Below are 23,452 nucleotides of genomic sequence, written 5' to 3' on the forward strand. Positions count from 1 at the left end.
AACTATAAAGGTAACTATAATGATATTTGCGTCCTCACCAATACATGATATAGTTTTGTTTATTATAAGCATGCTTGCCGCTTTAAATGCTTGCACTCTTCAAAGTCAGGTAGATTCTGATTGGCTGTCAATGTTTTTTTTTTGTTCTTTTTTTGTTTTTTTGAAAGTGTTTCCAACAGTTTCTCTGTGCCGTTATCATTATGGTTGTGGTGTGGTGCTATTCTTTTTGAATTTAGAATCGTTACTATATCGTTATTAGCCTTGGTGTGATTGGCATTAAGGGACTCACCGCTTTCGCTCTTCTCGATCACGTCCACCGTCTCTCCAGCCTTCAGACTGATCTCAGAGTTCTCCTGCCGCTCGTAGTTGGCCACCACCACGTACTGCTCCAGCACCATGGGCTCACTGCTGTCCAGTCCTGCCGGCGAAGGGAAGAAACAGGCTGTCAGCCACCGTCCCGCCATCCCTGCACCTCCCCCGCCAACCCTGCCCTGCCAGCGACCTCCGGCTTGACCCCTGTACACCGCCATCCGCTCTCCGAAGCCTAGCGCAACTCAAACTCCTGCTGACTGAGCATGCTCCACAACGACGGGCCATTTAGACGAACCTTCGCCCTCGCTGGACGCGCATTTGAATGGGGGGGAAGAACGATCACGAAAAAGTAAGGTGAGGTAAATTTCCTTCAGGGATTCGAGAGCTCGGTAGGGACTTGGTGATGCCGGGTCTCCATAATACAGTGAAGGTTTTGGTGAGGAAACGGGGAGGGATGTTAGGAAGGGAAAAGAGACTGGGAGAGAGCTGTTTACGGTAGGGGACGTGACTCGCGAGTGGAGGAATAGAAAGTTTTTCTTCATCAGACGAGTAAGAACAGGCCTCCCACCCTCTCTTCTGCCCTCCCTTTCTCATTTTTCACTCTAATTCTCTCTCTTTCTCCGTCCCTCCTCCCATCTGGCTGAAACGGGGAGAGAGAAAAACGCCAATCAGGGTAGACTGCTCTCCAAGCCTTAAATAGAAACATATGAGTGGGCCGAGTAAAGAGAGAGAAGCTGTGTTTATGTGAAACGCAAAAAGAAAGCATTTCAGCTGGGGTTAAGCAACACTCTCTTACTCTATCCTTCTCTCTTTCTTTTGTATTTCCTCTGACAATCTCTTTAACCTGTTCTTCTTCATCAATGACTTTAAGGGATATTTCAGCCAAAAATTTTGTTATCCTTATGTTGCCCTAAACCTGTATGAATTAATTTATTCCATAAAGGTATATTTTTGAAGAATATCCTTTTTTGTTGTTGTTGTTGTTGTTGTTGTTTGCATAAACTATCCATTTAAGAGTCCAGTGGCCCTATTACATGATCATATGTGCAAATCAGTAGAATGGACAAGTAGTATTTTCACGATACTAAAATAATACTTATTTATAATAAAATCCTAAAAAAAATATATATGTATTGTGGTTTTCACAACAATATTAAGTAGCACAGCTGTTTTCAACATTGATCATAATAAAAAATTAAATAAATTATTTGAGCACCAAATCAGTGTATTATAATAATATCTGAAGGATCATGTGACACTGAAGACTGGAGTAATGATTCATAAACTCAGCTTTTCCATCACAAGAATAAATTACATTTTAAAATATATTAAAATATAAAACAGTTATTTTAAAATGTAATAACATTTCAAAATATTACTGTTTTTACAATAAGACTTCTTTAAAAAAAAAAAAAAATAAATAAAAGAAACGGCCCCAAACCTTTCAGTGGTAGTGTTTTGTTTTTAAATTGAATATCCTTTTTAACTCAGAAAAACATGACAGCAATAAAATGGGCTGAAATTGCTGTTTCGTCTTTTAAAACGAAAATATCTAAAGTATAACACATCAAACGCTTCTGGCTTGTGCATTTCAATACTTTCTGCATAAAGTTACTAAAACTTCAAATGATATATTTGTACTTCTAAGAACTACTTCTGTAGTTTCTTTATATGTGCTTGAACTTCAAAACACTGTGGTTGCTTTCTCACAGTTTTTCTCATGGTGTGGTCTTCTGGACCCTAGAGGCTTTTACTAGGAAATGTCTAAAATGTTCTTAAAAACATCAAATGTGCAATGCATATTTTTTTCTTCTTTTAATTTCTAAAGGCCAAAGAGGTGGCAAGCAGCTGCTTTTGCTTCACAACTTTTTATTTTATTTTATTTTATTTTTTTAACTTTTTTTCAAGCTGTCATGATGCCAACAGCCTGTCTGTGTTGCTAGCGCAATGTGTTTTAACACTCGCGAGCTCTTAAATCAGGATTATAGGGAATCCTTTGAGTTCAGTTGTTCGGTGCTGTCGACGCTGCGGGAGAGAAGAGAGAGAGCAGAGCAGGAGTTCTGTATCTTGTCACTATCACCCTCATATGGAACAAGCTAATTAGCGCTGCCTCACACATCATGCTAACGTGACAACATACTGCATTGCTCAACCAAATACTTGCTGGTTGTGCTGAAGTCAACTGTGAAATTTTCTGACATTTAACGCTGTTTGTGCCAATGACAGATATATTTCCCTTCCATCTGACAGTCACCACAAAGAAAACAGTTCTAATTCCAAACTTTCCATTAGCATCTGTTTAATCCATCATCATAAACAGGTAGCTGTGTTTGAGTATGATAACTTGTTTCTTTCTTGTCTAAATCGGACATTATATAGTTATTAGCTGGTAGGCAATCTTTGACTAGCAATAAACAAGCTATATTAGCTCAAAATTGTTAAGATGGGTCGACCAGCAAAAAAAAAAAAACTGATTTGACTAGCTAATGACCTGCTGGGACAAGTTAGAAAACACCTTTTTAAGCTGGATTTTGACATGTTGATGTTTTTAGAAAGGACTTAAACAAGCAAATGCCATGTGTTATATAATCAGTGCGTTTTCTTAGTTTTGCAGTGAACTGACCAATTATGTAGGGTGTGTGTGATGTTCATGGTGAAAACACACTCCACATGGGCTACAGCTCTGTGAGCGTCAGCATTTATTTCCGAAAACTGAGTGCATTCTTTTCTGAAATGTTTATTTGCAGTCCGTCGTCTCTAAGACTTCCCAGGGAAACGCTGAGAGGACCACAGGCTCTCGTGTCATGTTTTACATCCTCCGTTTTCACACTGCATGTCTTCTTCTGCAATGCTAGCCTTGCAACACCTATTATAAATATTTCGTCTTCTAGCATAAACTTTATAAGCCACATGTTAATCCACAAACCTGAAAGATCTGCTCTTAAAAATAAAGGGTTTTACATCCTGATGTTTTAGGAGAACGGTTCAATCTGTTACGCCTCTTTAGCCAGTTAAATTCCCATAGCAATTTCCATACACACACCACTTGCCTAGTGCATGGACTTCTCTTTTATTAAAAAGTCATGTTTATCACTATATTGAATTCAGACCATGAAATTAATATAATGTATTATGTTGCAATTCCTTATGAAGTTAAATAGTGATTCATGGCATTTTATTTCTTTGCCAAAGTCAATTTTGACTCACATTTGGCGCTTGAAGAGTGTTAATGTTGGACTATGGGCAAGAGCTGTTTTAGGAACCGTTCTTTTAAAAACTGGAAAAATGGCCACATTGAGGAGTTGCAAAAGGAAAAGTGACAGTGCATGCACACATATAAAGCAGTTACCTGAGGCCTCAGACTTGGTTGGACTGTCCTGAAGCCCGTACATCCAAACTGAGGGCAGCGGAAAAGAGAGGAAAGGAAAGAAATGGAGAAGAAAAGGAGCACAAATGTTAGTCAGAACAGAGTGGAAAAAGACACAACAGCCAGCATTGCATGTTTTCAAGCTACAAAATCCAGCCAAAAGTAACCTTTTTTATGTCCTGCAATACAGACTTCCTCCAAATTTGTGATTTGTTCATAGACCATTAGCATTAGTCCTATGATAGGAAACGTAAAATATAAGAAATGATATACTTCATAGAAAATGAAGCCAAGTTTTAGTACCATTGAATCATTTTGTGGCAAAGTTATTTTCATCCACATTTAGATTGGTGTAATGTGAACAAATTTCATGTAACACAGCAATGAATATCATGCTGCCAATGATTTGTTTTTATCAAAACAAATTTAGTACAACAAACACTATTAAATGTCCCTATTTATTCACTACAAATAGGCTTCATTTTCTCTATGCAATCCCGCTGCCTAACATATCTCAGCATCTTCTTAACTGGATTTGCCAAATATCCCATACAGGATAAATGGTAAATAGTGGAGTGAACACACAGCTTAACAGAGTTATTAAGCAAGGCGCCATCTGGTTACAATACCCATAAAGCATCACATGCTGTTGAAAAACAATGTGACTGTGACCGTGTGTGTGTGTGTGCTCTGACAAATCTATGGCCTGGAAAGCAAGTACGGCTGAGTTTAATGGTTTGAGGTCACGGCAGAGTTTCCTAATATCTCCTCTGTTATCACACACACACAGACCGATCTCCATCAGGAAATGAAATGTCACACGTCACTATCGGTAAAAAATATGAGAAGGCACCGGGGGAGACGTCTCGGCTGTCAGGAACAATTACTTTGTTTTTATAACTTATTTCTTTTCAACACTTCAATGGATTCCCGGCAAAGGCCCTTGCATGCATGACACCAAAAAAAATGAGGTGTAATTTAACCTGTGTAAACAATGAACGCACTCAAAACTGGCAGAATTCAAGAGGTACTCGCCGTTGCGTTTATACCCCACAGGACGAACCCCGCCCAATATCCCTCCACCCTTCCGTTCCATTCAACACCTCCGTCTCCTAATCCATTCATTCCTGACATTTTTTTCCGCCTACAGTCTATTTGATTAACACAACAAATAAAAACGTAAAATGTGATCCATGCGGTGGTTAGCGTTTCATAAACATATGGATTGTTTCCCACCCAAACCCTGATCTGAACACTGAAGAATGGCATCAGCTTAACAGGCGAACTGGGGAATCACTCACAAAAAAAACGTCAAACAAACGCCATGGTAAAATTTTTGTCCCCTTTTGGCTTCAAAGTAGCACTAATAACTTCCAAAACTTTATCAGATCTAGATTCAAAATCTTCTAGATTATGTTAAACATCATTGCGGCATAAAAAGTAGCAAAACTATAATTTTGCATACAGGTGTCAAAAGTACTAGTACTTTGATACCAAGTTGACCAAAAATTTAATAAAAAAAATAAAATAACTAGTATCCACAAAGACTCGATCCGTTCTCTCTAAACTCCTCCTTTCCGAGGGCCTACTCTGCTGTGATTGGTCAGATGGCTCAGTCTGTTGTGATTGGTCTGCCGCTTAAAAAATGCTAAACGGCTATTACAATATCTGAGTTTCAGCTGTGAAGGCGTCCTCAGCGCATGATAAGTGATACGAAGAGTAACGATGGTGTCGGTTTTATCGTATCAATTCGAGCCCCGAGTCCTCATCCTTTGGAAGTGCATGCTAAGTGGATTTGCTTTCACAGCACAGAAAACAGCGTCTTCTCGACAACACAAACCAAACTCTACCAGGCCTCAGCTACAACTACAGTGTTTGAGGGCGGGTTAAAGATGTTGTTCGCAGGCAGCCAGTCGAGACCATAGCCTGGCATTCGAGCAGGAATAATAGCAGGCATAATAGGGTCACTTTAACTAAACAACAATAATAACGAGAAAGGGAGAAAATAAATCTTTAAATGCTCGTAATTTATTTACGCTCTTCATTTCTGACTGTTCACTTTAAAATAATTATTTGGAAAAATATTCCATAGTATTTTTTAGAACATATATTAACTTTAAAGGGGGGGTGAAACACTCAGTTTCAGTCAATCTCATGTTAATCTTGAGTACCTATAGAGTAGTACTGTATCCTTCATATCTCCAAAAAGTCTTTAGTTTTATTATATTTATAAAAGAAAGATAGGCTGTACCGAGTCTTTCCGGAAAAAAACGAGCGGCTGGAGGCGTGCCGTGTGGGCGGAGCTAAAGAATCACGAGCGCTGTTCACTGTTTACTTGCTGTGCTTACGCGCCGATAGCTAACAACACACAGACATTTGAAGCAGTTTTACTCACCGCCTGCAGTTCCAACGCACGACCGTGAACCTTTATCGTTGGGACTGCTCCATCCTTAAGCATTAGACGATCTGCAAATCCGGCAAATACTTCCCTAAAGCCGAGCACAGTGCTTTGATGGGTGTAGGCTACTGCTTTTGCTCTCTCGCTCTGCTCTACGGGTGCACGCGCGTAAATATCATATATAAACGCTAGATGTCTCATGCGCGCTGCTGGCCAATTGAGGTCGACGTCCGCACGTGGCGGCCATCTTGCCACAGACAGCTCGCTCACTCGTTTAATGGTGCATGTACTTTTAAATAACCATAACTTGCTCAATTTTCTACCGATTTTCAAACGGTTTGGTTTGTTATAAACGTCAGAGATGTAATTATGACACTGCATACATATGAATAATTATAACATACATGTTAAAGCATTCGAAATTATAGCCACGTTAATAACGTTTGTAAGAAACCAAACCGTTTGTAAATCCGTCAAGATTTCAGCGAGATAAGAGGATTTGTGTGCGTGCTGATCACTCACCTTACATTAAGCCTGCCTGTGACAAGATGGCCGAACGGTGATGCCGGAAGTGACTGCGCCATAAGACATCTAGCGTTTATATATGATATCTATGGCCCAGGACCCGTATAAGGAAATTCCGCCCCATCTGACGTCACACACGCCCATACTCGAAAAAAACTTTCCAAAACTTGTGACAAACCGGAAGGAGTATTTTTGGTACAGAAATACTCCATCAAACGTACAACTTAATTTTTTAAACTTTGTCCATGTTTAGCATGGTAATCCAACTCTTTAACAGTGTAAAAAACTCAGTATGCAGCATGAAATAGTATTTCACCCCCCCTTTAAAAATAAATATATGAGATGTTATTCCTTTAGTATTAAAATAGGTATTGAATATTGAATTTTTGTTTTGCTGTCATGACAATCCTTTCCAGCTCAGGGTTGATCTCGAGGTCAACACTGTACTCCACTAACCTTCATGGAGTTTGAATTAAACTGACTCAAGTGCTTTGGAGGTCTATGATTAACAAATGCTCCATACCCCCAGATCCCTCCCTTTAGTGAAGCTCTTCACATCTGACAGATATTAACTTTCCACCTCTCTGACCCTTCCTTCACACAGAAACGCTGAAACACTCACTGTTATGAGCATATTCTCAATCTCTCCCACTCCCACCAATGATAAATCGACACACACACATACACACACACTAGCGATTAAGCTCAGGTCACTGCTGTTAGAACCCGAGTGAACGTCTGTTTTGGTTTCTCTCACTGTAATTTACGTCTCTTTCCTGACCCCAAACGGTCGACCTACCTCCATTACAGGAAACATATATGTCTTTCTAACTTTTGTGTGGAAGGAATTGTGTTTCACCCAGGCTATTGTATTACCATAAACATATATGAAGATAAATAGAAAACTTGTGCATTTTGTACATCCTTGTTGACAGAGAGAGACTCTTTGATCTGTGTGGTTTTATCTCTTGGCATGAGCATTCATAATAGCACACTGGAGATATTTTGGGCGCTTTGTAAAAGACGGTTATGTTGATTTGAATATTTTCAACTGATTCAATTGTTGGCTATGAAGGCTCAGCATGTAGACAGCAAAATCAAGAAAATATCAACAAACTAAAATCAAACCATATGCTGACCAATTGTGTTTTGGCAGAGAGGTCACATGAGACTGCACAAATCAAAACAAAAAACATCTTTTCAAATTCTTTTTTTTTTTTTTTTACCTAAGTGGTACTTTTGGAGAACTTCTAAGCCTCAGGGGTTGATTTGTATCATATATATATATATATATATATATATATATATATATATATATATATATATATATAAAATATACTTAAAATAAAACAAAATATAAATATTAGATGAAACTCAAACTAAGAAACTCAAAAAAAGATTTGAAAAATGATAAAATTCATATAACAATAGAATAATAAGACTTTTCATTTTTTAAACTTTTTACTTAAAAAAAAAAGATATTATATATATATATATATATATATATATATATATATATATATATATATTATAAGCAGTTCACATTACATATTTTTAAAAATAAAAAGTTTAAAAAATGAAAAGAATTCTATTGTTATGCATTTTGTCATCATTCAAATCTTTTATTTTTACTTTAGCTGTTCAAATCTTATTTCAAACTCGTTTCTAAATGTTTGTTTTGTTCATCTAATATTTATATTTTGTTTTATTTTAAGTTGTTTATTTAAAATGTTTTCTTACATAGTTTTAGTTAACTATAAAAACACTGACAGAGGCTTTCTTTTAAAAACAAAAATAAATCCATCAAAATCCATCTTAAAAATGTTTATATATTTTTTTATCATAATTAATTTTATCAATTATAATGTATTTTTTACATAATAATTATAATAAATATATAAAATGCCAACATGGCCACTGAAAATTCAGCTTTCATTATTATTATTTTTCACAGTTAAACATAATTCTAGAGACAGAATAATTTTTCCAGTAATTACATTAATTCCTTATAAACAAGCCAACTTAATCAGAACAAATGCCTGGAACAAATTTGAATGAAACATCTTGTTATTTTCCAGTAGCTAATATCTCTAATTGGTCAAACTACATTCATTAAACATCATTAACAAGAACTTTTTTAACCATAAAACCACACTGACCTATTTAAGCCCACTCCCTATTAATAGAACAGACAAACACGCCGCACATACATACACAAGCATGACCATTCCTCTCACACTAAAACTATCCCTCATCCCCTAAAACTCCCATCTGTTCCGCACGCCTCTCTCTCGTTCTCTCTCCGTATGGCCCCTCCACTCCTCCACAGAGCCCTGAATCTTGTGTAAACAAGATTAGCTAGTCCGACGTCACACTAAACACACTCTGCCACGTAAACCGGGGCCTGTCTGACTGACCCCATTCCAGCAGAACCCCACAATCCACCCTCCGTATTTCCCTCTTCACATCTGACTCACACGAGGAGCAGAATGTGGGGAACTGCAATGCGTGTCCTTTCCTCACAGTGGATGAAGGGCCCATACCGGAAGACATCTGAACAATCTAAGAGGAGTGTCTGTAAAAACATCCAGGCAAAGCTCAACCCAAAGATTCACGGAGGTATGATTTGTGAACTATCACCACTGGGTCTTTAAGATACTTAGCCTCAGGCTAACCTCAAGGGAGACTGGATTGATAAACTATATAAGATGCTTTGCACAAAAGTTGCAGCTAAATGACAAATTAGCAGAAAAACTATCGCTTTCCTATTACACTATACCGTTCAAAAGTTTGGGGTCAGTAAGATTTTTTTAAAGAAATGAATAATTCTATTCAGCAAGGATACATTAATTTGATCAAAAACATTTACAATGTTACAAAATATTTTCATTTTAAATAAATGCTGTTCTTTTGAGCTTTCTATTTTTCAAAAGAATCCTGAAAAAACGTGTAATAGTTTCCACAGAAATACTAAGCAGCACAACTGTTTTCAGCATTGATATTAATAATAAATGTTTTTGAGCACCAAATCAGCATATTACATGATTTCTGAAGGATCACGTGACACTGTAGACTCAAAAATTGATGCTGAAAAGAGTTATTTTAAACTATAACAATATTTCGCAAAAATCGCATATCCAAAAAAGCGCCGATGGGAGTGTAAAGTTCTGCGCGTGATCTACTGACGACGAGCAAATTAAAGAACACAGACGGATCGTTTCCATAATGACCAACGCAATCTACCAAGAGCAGCAGAAACTAGCGTCTGGTTTAAGACATGTTTTTTTGGGGCGGTAAATAATGGTGCAAACACCAGTACATCGACGAGCGCAAACCTTAGTAAATCACCTTGCGTGATTCATTTAAATACTCTCCTGCCATAAATTTTGCGCCTGAACGGGAAACTCCTACAAATTAATGCATTTGCAATAAGGTCAGCCACAAAAATAACCCTGTCCGCGCCTTTTTTCACTGTGTCTTTAGTAAAACCTGATAGTTGTTTTTTAACGCCAAAAGAGGGTTTGCAAGCTGTTAGTAAATCTATCCCTATATCTCAACAATCACTTGAAACAACGGTTTGAAGCACAGAACTCTGGGTCAAAATGACTCAAAATGTTGGAGCAGGTCACATATAAACTTCCACTATTGTGAGCCCTGAAGGACAGATCAGATGGTTTTGGCACACTTAACCTAATCCTCAGGGTTTTGAACTTCTGAACAGGTGGTTTGTGTCTTCAGGTTGACATAAGAGCAGTTCTGAGAGGACAGTCTTCTATAGCAGCATCAGGCCAAAACTGATCCCTATTTGGGGCTTAAGTGTCTTAAACCCATCTGCTTGTCAAGATGGTCTGTCCCCAAGGAAAACAGGACTAACGAGCCAAACTGAGCTCTTTAGGGTCTTAGAGAGTTATAACTTACTTATTGAGTTTACTGCATTATAATGGAAGACATAAAAACTGACTTTGAGGGGTCCGATATGGGCAGAATGCGTACTAATCACAGAGATGTAATTTGGCTAGAAGTAGCAACAAACCATAAGGAATATCAGAGCAGTTTAAAACATTAACTGGAGGTTCTACTTCTTAAAGGATTAGTTCACCCCAAAATTAAAATTTCCTAATAATTTACTCACCCCAATGCCATCCAAGATATCCATGTCTTCTTTCCTCAGTGGGAGAGAAATGATGTTTTTTGAGGAAAACATTTCTGGATTTTTCTTCTAACAATGGACTTCATTGGTTACCATCGTTTTTAAGTCCAAATCAATGCAGTTTCAAAAGTCTTTGAAGTGTTTAAACGGGCTGTACGCGATCACAGATGAAGAAGAGGTTGTTATTTAGCGAAACGATAGGTCATTTTAAAAAAAATATATAATTTATAGACTTTTTACCTTCAATAGTTCGGATTGAGCTGATCAACAAACGGACAGGGAACTACGTCATCACGTTGAAAGGTCACGCCGGCGCCGGCAGAAGTACCGCCCCACTGTTTACAATGCGACCGTATGTAGGAGGATAGTTCAAATAGTATTGTTTGCTATTATATATATAGTAATAGTTTTCAGTGAATATGAATATGAATAGTATATGAATAACATTCTGATGAATATGAATAGTAGTTCAAATAGTATTGCCGGCGCCGGCGTGACCTTTCAACGTGATGACGTAGTTCCCTGTCCGTTTGTTGATCAGCTCAATCCGAACTATTGAAGGTAAAAAGTCTATAAATTATCTATTTTTTTTAAATGACCTATCGTTTCGCTAGATAACAACCTCTTCTTCATCTGTGATCGCGTACAGCCCGTTTAAACACTTCAAAGACTTTTGAAACTGCATTGATTTGGACTTGGTGAACGATGGTAACCAATGAAGTCCATTGTTAGAAGAAAAATCCAGAAATGTTTTCCTCAAAAAACATAATTTCTCTCCCACTGAGGAAAGAAAGACATGGATATCTTGGATGGCATTGGGGTGAGTAAATTATTAGGAAATTTTCATTTTGGGGTGAACTAATCCTTTAACCATAAAGGGTTCAGTTGAGTCTCTGAGGTTTATTTGTGTAAAGCCACACAGTTATAGCGTAATGCTATTGAATTATGCTCTGCGTGAGTGATTATATTGTAATCACATACTGTTAAAGGGCACCTCAGAGGGAAGCAAAGCCCCTGTCTTCCTGCCACCGTAAAGCAATGCAAGTTTACTTGTGACCTCTCTCTTTAAACTGTTTACCTAAGCCTATAAGGAAACCCTTCTTTATTTTGTGAGTCTCTATGGCAATATCAAAGTTTGTCTCATGATACACATCATTTCAGTTTGATTATATGCATTCTGGAAAAGCAAACGCTTAGATGTCTTTCTGAACAGGCCCTATTTCTATTGCAAGGAGAAGATATGCTTTACTTGCACTTTCATCAAGCATAAGCAGATCGTCAATACTTAAGCTATGAGGTACATGCAGTGAGAAACCATGCTATATTGTGAATACAGTCACTACTACAGTATATAAATTAATAGAGGTGAATATATAATACAACAAATGTATTAAATATTATTATTTAAGTAATGCTGTATAATATGAGCATGTGTACTGTTTATGTGTACAATTTCAACGTGAGACTAGAGCCAAATCACAGCCGTGCGGATGATCCGAAAAACAACACAAATTGCTTTTATACAACAATTCAATAAACAGGAAGCTAATAATGAGTAATTTACACACAATATTGCCAGTTACATAGTCTGTTTTTTTCCTCCGCCAACTGAAACAGTTCCAAACAAATCCACAACAGCATTGTGTCTTCATGCAACACACAGTTTCGTTCGTGAATGAATCAGCATCTTTGAAAGAATCGATTCAGTGAATGATTCAATGACTAGCTCATAAATAAGTGTCCGAAACAGCATAGGTTTTTATTTTGAATTAATACTTTGCGAGCGCAAAAAAAGTCTGTTCTATATAGTATGGATGTGTTGTATGACTACATTCGCCATGTTATCACTGTCATGTGACCTAGCAGAAATCCTATCCATCATATACCCATCTTTTATGAGTACTATGAATTCGGACAAACTTCTTTTGTCCCATATTGTTGTCACAATTTCACTTACAATATAGGGAAGTATGCAATTTCGGATGCAGCCATTCACTTGTTTTGCTACAGAAAGAATCAGCAAATGAATCTGCCAGAGGATATACTGTATGGACGCCTAGAACAAGTTTCTTTTTGATAATGACACTCCTCAGCTGCAGTTTCCACCTGCTAAACTCTGAGGTAATTCATTTGGTTGGAAACCAAACAGCCAGACGTTCAAACTGACAGAAAGATGGGGACCATTTGAAACCACAGATCTTTAAAAATAAATTACAAATTTCCAAACATACTTGAATAATTAGTATAACATCTTCAGGATGTTATGCACTTTCAGCTAACACAAATGATTACTGATGTCTGACAGATGCACATCCAGTGGTCATCTTAAAAAACAGAATGGAAAAGAGGATGATGTTGATAATACAAATTCCAGTGATCCAACAGATTAATGATAAGTGGTTACATATGATTTATTGTCAAATGAGAAGTGAAGGGGGGAAAAAAACAACAGCTGGAATTGCTTATTACATCACTTCAGCTGCTGGTCAAATTTAATCCAAATGTTAGCAATTTTCAAGTGTTGTGAGAGCAAATAAATGTGAATTAACAAACAGATGATTAATGGAAAGACAAATATTTGAAAAAAAACACTGCAGACCATATAAATACTGCAAAGGGGTTAAAACTATGTATGTTTCTTAAGAATAACTATTTACTGGTCTAAAAAAAAATCAATACCTATGGGTGGATGTTTGTCTGGATTAGGTTTTGACAAGACTAAAAGGATCCAACCTGAAATCCCCATGAAATCCCCTAAAAACCTGAAATCACCATACTCAAGGATGTCTTTATGTCTTAAAATAATGTCTTAAAGGCACAGTATGTAAGTTTCGCTACTTGAGGCGCGCATGTGTGTGTGTTTTTTTTCCTACATAATAAACACAAATTTGCAAACCTTAATGTTGTAGCTCTTTAAAATCTGGTCTAGTATGCCTGCTTTCCCTCATCACAAATGTACTGTACTGAAATGGCTACAGTATAAGGCCATAACTCTGCACTCCTTCTCAAAAATGACTATAAATGACTCTAGGCTGAACTACATGCATGTGATCGTACATGTGCAGTTTACCTTCCAAACACATTCAGCTCTTAACATCAGAATCACATGAGTATAGTTTCTATCTCAAAACATGGGTTTAAGTGTTGCAACACAGACCCTGTGGCACTTTTTATGTTAAAAACTTTCTTCTGTGTCAGCTTAATGTGCATGAGATTTGAAGATGACAAACAACTTAAATTCAAGATTCAGGATTGCACCTTAAAACTTAGTTTTCTTCTTTTTTTTGCTAATTGAAATTATAGATACATATAAGCTTGTCAGAATTAATTTGTGAGATAAAAAAGTCGCAATTAACCGCGATTAAAATGAAATGGTATTATTATTCCATGTCGGAAACAAACTTCCATGGATAAATGTTGAAAGGACAGAAAACAAAATGACATCTGGAATTATTTAATACATCAAAACAAAAACTAAATCCAAATGGAGAATTTCAAATATTGTAATAGCAAATGAATATGTGTGTGCAAGCGGAAAGCAAACAGATCAAAAACGGAAAATGTTTCAAAGGGATGTGTGTGGGAGTACAGAAACTCCAATGCTCACTCCAATTACATTAGTGTTCACCAGTGTGTGTGTGTGTGTGTGTGTGTGTGTCTGGATATGCACCCCAACTGCAGAACGGCTGTTCAAAACACACACACCCTAGCATGCTATGCAAAGGAAACTTGATTTAATCCTTGTCATAAATCAGATCACTGTGCCATAACATTATAATAACAGTCTGAAAAATAATTATACTTATTGATTTATACATGCACATTCAGAAAAAAAAATTAACAAAAAATAAATAAAAGCACCAACTGCTAAGCACAGGTTGGTTACATGCTTTTCGGTGCCTTCAGCCGGACGACTTGGCTGAGACCACTTTGGCAACAGTGTGAAGTACAAATGCATATACTTTCATGTGGCTTTCTTTCAAAATCCTGCCAGTTATTCCCAAACCTTTTACAGATGACACTCCCAGAGCTCTACAAACCTCTGAGTCATGTCCAATTCTTAAAAGAAACTCAGTCAAAAACCCTTTCCCTCCCCTGAGTTGAGTGCAAAACAGCAAGTCATTCAATGCCGCAATAACAGGGAGGGCATGCTGAGTTAGTGAGCAGGGCTAACTTAGTACTTAAACCCGGCAACAGGTTTAACACTGAGACGAGAGGTAAATAAAAGGCTGTCTTACCTGACTTGCGTTTGGATCCATAATCCCTGTAAAAAAAGCAACAGCAGAGTGACATAGTAAGTCACAGCGATACAATGTCCTGCAGCAGACAGCTGTCACATACACATACACACACATACACACACACACACACTAGAGATGCAGTGAGAGCAAGACGTGTGCCAGGGCAGGGAGCGAGTCTGTGTTAAGATCGAAGGGGCCAGCTGCTATCGCCACAACATTTGATCATGTGACCCAAACAGAACCATGGCTCTTTCTCTATCCTTTTATCCCCCCCAGCCGTCCTCTCATCCTCTGGCTCTGGCATAACGAGGGCGGATCTCTTAACACACCCTGATTAATAGATCAGAATGGCACACGGCCTGTGTGTGTCGCCTATCCATCAGCGTAAAATGAAGTTAAACTGTGACGAGGGATGAGATCTATTTATGGAAAATGATAAATAGGCAATGTAGCAAACAATAAAAGTAAGCAAAAGCGCAGACACATACAGTACAGTTGCATCCTGACAGACGCAAAATGGAAAGATGAATTATGAGACAGAAGCACAAATAGAATAACAAAAAAGAATTTTTCTAAAGAAAATTAGTGTTTTTTGCAAACCTCTGCACCATTATGTTGGAGTTGGCCTGAGAACTTCGCATACGCGGTTTCTAAGTGGTTGCTCTCTCTATGATATTGTGGTTATGTGCCAATGGTTAATAGAATCACTAATAACATATAAAACCATTAAAAATTGCTTTAAAAAAGCGTTTCTTCTGACATTTCAAGCGGAGAGAAGTCTCTGATGCATAAACAACCCCGACGCACTGATCGCACATTATTTTGAAGCACTGACACATCAGTACATTCACGTTGTTTCCACACACATTCAGGATAATGTTTTGATTTGTTCCGTTGCTGTGTTTAGTTATTCTGAATGGATCCTTTAATACGTATATATATGCAGTCAGGTCAAGGCGGTTGGTTTAGGGTTTTTTTGGCATCTCAAGGGATTTCCCACTTGAAATAGTTAACCCTGGGTCATTCTAAACCCCTGGTAAATGTAATCCTGGGTTATCTTTATTCACATTTCACACTGCTCATACTATACCCGGGGTTAACAGTTAATCCTGGGTATTCATAAACTGCAGTTTCACACTGCACATACCTAAACCCTGGGTTAAAGTCCTTTTTTGCATATTTGCGGTGTCAGTGTTACTGACTGGAAAAACGCAGCATATGACCTGTTTACATAATGGCTTTAGCATTGCACGTCCTCATATTACACATTGCTGACTGTAACATTACGTTTTTTCTGAGTGAACAAAGCATACTGTTACTGGAAGTGGCTGATTTGGATAGTTGGATTTGAATAGATTGAGTTTTTTACATGACATACATATTATGAGAATATGCCAAACTGTCTCTCTGATCACATTCACGCACATGCACACATTCATGGCTGGTATTCCCCAAAAAAACCCTTAAGGACATTTGCTCTAATATCTTCATTCCCCCCATGTAGTCCAAAATATGACAAGCTCTTCATCCTCTCATCTGTTTCTGCATCTCTTTCTTTTCATCATTCTCTCGCTCAATCTCCTCCTTTGTGGCTCCCATGGGAGAATGAATACTCTCTTTTTCAGATCAGCGGTATGAGGTCACTGCAAACCTTCTAGAATGAACTCTTTTGTAGCCGAATAGAGGCAGGACACTGTCCTAAAAGCCCTAAATCAGAGAGATCTGCTATCTGTCTCGTATAAAAGGAAACTGTCACAATTAAGACGCATATAGGACATGATATTTATGAATAATATGCAGTAGGGAAATTCCCAGTTTTAAGAGACTAAAGCGTGCCAATATCTGTATCAAGCATCATACTCAGTCCAACAGTCCTTCAGACCAGTTGTTGCGGCTGTTAACCTCTTGAGGCGTATCTCAAAGTAAATAGTTCACATTTATCGCTTGAAACCGTTATTGTTATTGGAAGTGACTGTTCACAGTTCCCTTCAGTGGGCTGTCTGCGCGTAATATACGGGTCGCCCCAAAAGTTTTAGACAAAAAATCTACAGTTCTCAGCTTTATAACTCCCAGAGTCACTATTAAGTGAAAGGCGGGAGAGGAAAGGCATAACATGGTAGATTGTGCTTATTGGGCACTGCTCGGTTCGTTCACTCAACCTGACCATACAAGTAATGTATTATAAATCTACGAGTGATGCATCGCATTTTGTGGCTTCCTCTGTTATGATATCTTCATACAGTCATCCCTGGCATCTGCAGTGGTATATTTAAATAACAGGCCTGTTCTGTGTTTGTCAAACTGATGGTGACCACCAGCACATACACCAGTGAAGTGTGTGAATTGTACAATGACTTTCAGGGAGGTCAGCTTTTTTAAATTTTTAAAATTAAATATGTTAAATGTCAGTTTTGATGTGCAATCATGCAATCGAAGGAAGGAAGGAAGGAAGGAAGGAAGGAAGGAAGGAAGGAAACTGGACTGTGTGTTACAACACAAGATTTTTGAACTACAAACAGATTCAACACTTACTGGATCAAAACCTTCAAGGAAGGACGGAAGGAAGGAAGGAAGGAAGGAAGGAAGCTGGACATGTGACACAAGACTTTTTAAAAAATAAAATAAACTGTCTTTACTGTATTTACTGTCACTTTTGCTATTCATCGCTTAAAAAAATGTATTGACACCAATCTTTTGAACGGTAGTGCATGTTGCTATGCAGTTGCCAGGGTGTTGCTATGCGACTGGTAAGGTTTTCGAGTGTTTTTAGTGTATTGCAGCTAGAGTGTTTTGGGTCATTGTTATGCCATTGATAGGTGGCTGATAGATGGCCCAAAAGAAACCAATCCTGAGTTACTGTAATATTCTCGTTCTTTGTTACAGCTTGGGTCCCTCCTTTAATGCAAGTGTCAAAGAACACAACAGCGCACACACACACACACACACACACACACACACACAAACACACACAAACAGAAGAGCAAAAAATACCAACAAATGACAAGCAGTGTTTCATAACTAGAGCCTCTGGCTGTTCCCTCTGGTTTCTGTTATTATTCTGTTTCTGCATCAGTGTGGACGGGAAACTGCGTTACAACATCAGACTTTTGAGCAACAAACAGATCCAACATTTCATAAAAACAAATCCTTCATGATGCATGTTTACACAGAGCACAGAAGCACGAAACAGCGGTCCTCCCTCACACTCCAGATCTGCAGAGATGGAACTTCACACTGTTTCCTTAAAGGTTTAATGATGTTTAGATCTGATGATTGGAGACGACTTGAAAGGTGTCTGAAATCTGCTGTTCATGAAATCATTCTGCATTTGTTTGGGAGATGGAAAAACATTGAGGGAACAGTTTTGTCCACCTGGTCCAAACTGACTCATGTTTGTTGGCCGTTACACGACCATGCCGAGCAATAGGCTAACGGTTCCTAACAGTAAACCCATCCGGTTTTAAGAATTAGGCTGAAAGATGACTCAACAGAGTGCAGTATTTTTTCCATCGCTCGAGGGGGGCTGTAACGGTTTTGGAACCATTTCGCCATGTTTATGATGATGTTCTGCCAGTTTCAGCATTGACTTCCATTGTTTCCATAATGGGAAACGGTTTGGTTAGGGTTAGGGTTATTTTCATTTTTGGGTGGACTATCCCTTTAAGAGCTACCGCATGTTCTTGTGGTCTTAACAGCCTATCAGCATTGTCATGATGTCATTTTCCTTCCACATTCGACATAAATTTGCTCCATGAACGTTCCCCGGCCTAAAAGGACCCGCCTCATGAAACAGGCCTTTAACTTTGAACTAAATCACAATTATTTTTGGCTATCCTCTGTACTTACTCTCTGTTTGTCTCATTGTCTGTCTCTTTCCTTGACTGATCATCTTATCAGATCCTTCAGCAACACCACTTTAGATAATGAACTAGTTTTATCCTGCATTAACCCCCTGAGGAGCCACACAATAATCAGTCACCGTGACCAGTGACCACCTGGGTCTGCACCTAAACCAACCAATCATGACAGGCTCGCCACTGAATGAGTCTTTCACTTCATACTAAATCCCTTAAAGGGATAGTCCACCCAAAAATGAAACTTCTGTCATTATTTACTCACCCACAAGTTGCTCCAAACCTGTATGACTTTCTTTCTTTTGTGGAACATAAAAGAAGATACAGTGGATGTCAATGCTGAAACTGGCAGAACATCATCATAAACATGGCGAAATGGTTCCAAAACCGTTACAGCCCCCCTCGAGCGATGGGAAAAATACTGCACTCTGTTGAGTCATCTTTCAGCCTAACTCCTAAGTTCTTTCTTCTGCTGAACATAAAGGAAGATATTTTGAAGAATGTTTATGATCAAAAAGTTACTGGTCCCCATTGACTTCCATTGGTATAGAAAACAATACTATGGAAGTCAATGGGGACCAGTCACTGTTCAAAATATATTCTTTTGTGTTCAGCAGAAGAAAGAAATTCATACAGGTTTGGAACAACTTGACAATGGGTAAATGATGGAATTTTCATATTTGGGTGAACTAAGCCTTTTAAACGTTGATGATGACATGCCCCCACATTTTTTAATCTATTGCATATATCTTTCGTATATTAAATTTACACTTTAAATGTCACAGGAGTACATTAAAAATCACATACAATTTACATATGCACTGTTGTTCAAAGGTTTGGTGTCAGTAAGATTTTATTTGTATTATTTTTGAAAGAAATTTGATTTAGCAAGGATGCATTAAATTGATCGAAAGTGAGAGTATCAACATTTACAGTGTGACAAACGTCTTCTATTTCAAATAAACACTGTTCTTTTGAACTTTCTATTTATCAAAGAATTCTGAACCAATCCTGTTTAAACAAAAATATTACAATATGTTCAACATTGAATAAACTGAAACTGGACACTTTGTGGTTGTCAAATATTAGTGAAATTGAAAACATGGAAATACACTGAAACTATAGATTCTGAAGGATTTTCACCTGTGTAGTGTTGAGTGTATTTATTTCCAGAACTGCGATCAGATGTCACTTGTTTCTCTAAGGGGTTTAAGTCAGATCCACCACCCCCCCACCCACCCCCATTTAATTACGCAGAAAGACTATAGGATAACCAGGTCAGGATTTACAGCACTCCATGTGGGAATACACAGTCTACCAGCAACCATCCATCATACCAGCTAATAAAAAACGTTCCCCTGTACACAGCTGGCAAACAGAGAGAGAGAGTGACTGCTCAATATCAGATGGTCTAAAATAGCAAATGTGTGTGTTGTGGTGGAAACGCTGCTCTGATCACTGCCATCTGTCTCAGATCATCTGATGTAAGTGTAAGGCTTGGACTAATGGACAGACAAAGAGATACTGGGATTTTGAATGGCGATGTAATTTGAAAGCTATATTTTTTGTCTTTAAAATCTCCAGGACCATTTATCACAGATACAGTAGGTTCCATGACATCTCAATTCTGATTGTACCGGATAGCAGCTTTTGTGTGACACTCTATTTTAAACTTAATGGTAAAGCGCATTCCAGTGCGTTCTGAACGCATGCTGTAGTGTGAAGGAGATCTCCTGGGATTCAGTCGCTTGTCTATGAGCTATTGATATGTAAAGAATTCTGTCTGAGTGGAAAAAATGTGTCTGACAGAGAAAGCAACCAGCCATAGTGCATTTAAATTGTGTGTGTGTGTGTGTGTGTGTGTGTGTGTGTGTGTGTGTGAGAGAGAGAGAGAGAGAGAGAGAGAGAGAGAGAGAGAGAGAGAGAGAGAGAGAGAGAGAGAGAGAGAGAGAGAGAGAGAGAGAGAGAGAGAGAAACTAACACACAGCAGAAGACTGTCAGTTTGGTCTATAAACCAAGCTACTGATGCATATATAACGAATATTAATTCTTACATTGCAATTAAAATTTAACGCTGTACAACATCAACACAGAAATGGGTAATTTCTATTTTCAGCATGCAATGTCCAAAATTAACATTCAACAAGTCCCAAAATGCAAATGAACACTGGTATTGTTGAGTAAATAAGACATAATTACTGGTTCCTAAAAATACCTATAAAAAAAGAAGTAAAAAACGATTTTAAAATAATTGATAAGAATAATAGACTGAATCCAGCAGATGTTTTCAGGGTGACAGTGACCTCTAGTGTTCATAACAGTTACACTCCATTGCCAATTTCATTATGTCAGGTTTTTATATGCTCACATTTAACATATAAACTAAGTATACTTTCTATATAATGCAGTATTTTTCTACACTAATACTTTAATTTACACTGTATTTCTGGTAAACTAAAAATGGTATAATAATACTAAAAATACTAATAATGGTATAAATAATGACATACCATTTGAATGTACAGAAAAAAAAATCTGATTTAAAGAATTTAATTTGTTATATATAAACAAATACAATAATTTGTATTTGATAAGATCCCAATTGGATTGTACTTATACAATTTGTATTGGATAAGTTTTGTCCAAATACAAGAATATGCATTTGGACAATTTGTGGTTATTAAATGTTAGTGTAACATACAAAAATTAGTTTCTCTAAGGGGTCAGATCCAGTCAGAATTTTGGTAAAATGAAAACATCCAGAAAATAAATGCATGACATTTGTGTATACAGAAATACTCTGATTTAAAGAATTAAATCAGAATAAAAGCAGAATAGTGATAAAAGTGATCCATAATCAACATGAAATGTTCAATGAAATCCATCATTAGACCAAAAGAACAAATAATGGCATTGGGGTTTAGGCTGAAATTCGCATGTCTTCCAGCAGATGGCTCTAACAGCGTACCTCCAGTCCTCCAGGAGATATCTACAGTATATCAATCTTAAATTGAATGACTGAAGTCAATATCTTATTCTGTGGCACTTTAATATATATGAGGATATCATTTTTTCCTAGGATGTTTTCCTTTTTTGTGAGAACTATTATGTTATCTAACACAAAAGTAGTTACTGCAGTCCTGACACTCCCGATACACAAATAGTATAAGTATAAAACTTACGTTTTCCCTCAAATTTAGGCTATATCTGGAACACAAAATGTCTGACTCGCACTCCCATAATTCACAGAGCAGTGGAAACTATGAATCAGTCATGGCTTATTCTGAGTTTTCAAAGAGCATCTTTGTCTTTCTTCATCAGATGGTAGAGTGCTTTCCCCCCAGCTGTGTTAATGGAGGAGTTTCTTTGTCAACAGTGCCCTGCATTGTCCATGAGAACAGCCATGCAGCACACACACACTAGAAGTCTTAATGGCACAAACTGTGGTAGTTAGAAAACAAACACACTAAACAAAACAAAGGGCAAGCTGTGAACACGCTGGTGTTGTGACCTAAGCGAGAAGGCCTGAAAACAGACACCGAGGTTGTGTTATCTCTGCTCCATATGTGAGTAACATTAGCTGTTTCCATCCGCCTATTTTTGTGCGCATTATCATCCGCATAATAAAAAAAAATAAAAAAAACGATGGAAAGCCAAAATACGCATAAATTCTAAAGATTCCGATAAAAACCTTATGCGCTCAATTGAGTCCGATATACTTTTTGTTTGGTAAGAAAACATGCGCATAAACTACAATGGAAACACATTTACCGAATAAATTCCTCCATCAAAAAAACGTGACTTTGCGATGGGACGGCATAACTGGACTAACCAGATATATGAAATTATTATATACAGTGACTTCTCCTTCTGCAGCAACTTCTATTTTTCTTGGTGATATTTGGTGCCAGTTCATTAGGAAGTGACGATTTTTTTTGTTCTCTCTGGCTCACTGGATGGAAACGGTGCTTTATTCGCACATTTTTTATGCGATATTCCAATTTTGCGCATAAGTTAAATTCGCAACTTAACGAATCTGCTCATCTGCTGCTGGCGACTAACGACCAACTCTTGCTTGTATTCTTGTGTACTGTATGTTAATTTTTTGTTCTTCCTTGTGGTTCGCTCGTCATCTTCGCTTTATTTTTCATGAAGCATTATTTTGCTTCGCTTCGGCTATGATAAAGAGACATCCACACTTGCATTTCGTGTTCGTGCACTTTGGGGGCGGAGCAATAAAGGGAGGGGTGTGTTTGTTTGGGTTGATTTTGAATATCAACTGTTTCTCAGAAATCGCTCACTGCACCTTTAAATGGACAAGCGCAAGCACATTTATGTATTCCAATAAAAGAAGGTAATATGGCCTTAGAACAACATCTGGGTAAGTAATTAAATTGTAAGTAATATAAAGTAATAATTATATTGTGTAACATGGACTTCACCATTTTATGAGATCCTCATTTTACCCTCTTACTTTTTTTGTGTAAATGTAAAAACTGACTATGGCTGATGCTGTTGGTTAAGGTTTAACTGCAGTTTCGTCTTTCTCTTTTGTGTTGTTCTACACTTAATTGAATTGATATCGTCATGTGATATTGTTAGATT

The 23,452-nt window shown here is 37.6% G+C and overlaps 1 protein-coding gene across 8 annotated transcripts in view; it reads right to left on the reverse strand.

The window, feature by feature from the left end:
* The window catches only part of sh3pxd2aa (SH3 and PX domains 2Aa), a gene marked incomplete at its 5' end in the record, with an annotated part of 96,963 nt that overhangs the window by 26,175 nt on the left and 47,336 nt on the right, over positions 1-23,452 (reverse strand). For 3 of the 8 annotated variants that reach the window (XM_084107040.1, XM_084107037.1, XM_084107036.1), the window contains 3 exons: positions 290-418; positions 3,662-3,709; positions 14,991-15,016. In XM_084107040.1, coding sequence (XP_083963166.1) covers positions 290-418; positions 3,662-3,709; positions 14,991-15,016 — 203 coding nt within the window. Of the gene's footprint in view, positions 1-289; positions 830-3,661; positions 3,710-14,990; positions 15,046-23,452 lie in introns of those variants that run through there. The other 5 variants (XM_084107041.1, XM_084107039.1, XM_084107038.1 and 2 more) reach the window with 3 other exon arrangements.

This window comes from Abramis brama (genome assembly GCF_963993115.1).
Source record: "Abramis brama genome assembly, chromosome: 2".
Lineage (NCBI taxonomy): Eukaryota > Metazoa > Chordata > Actinopteri > Cypriniformes > Leuciscidae > Abramis > Abramis brama.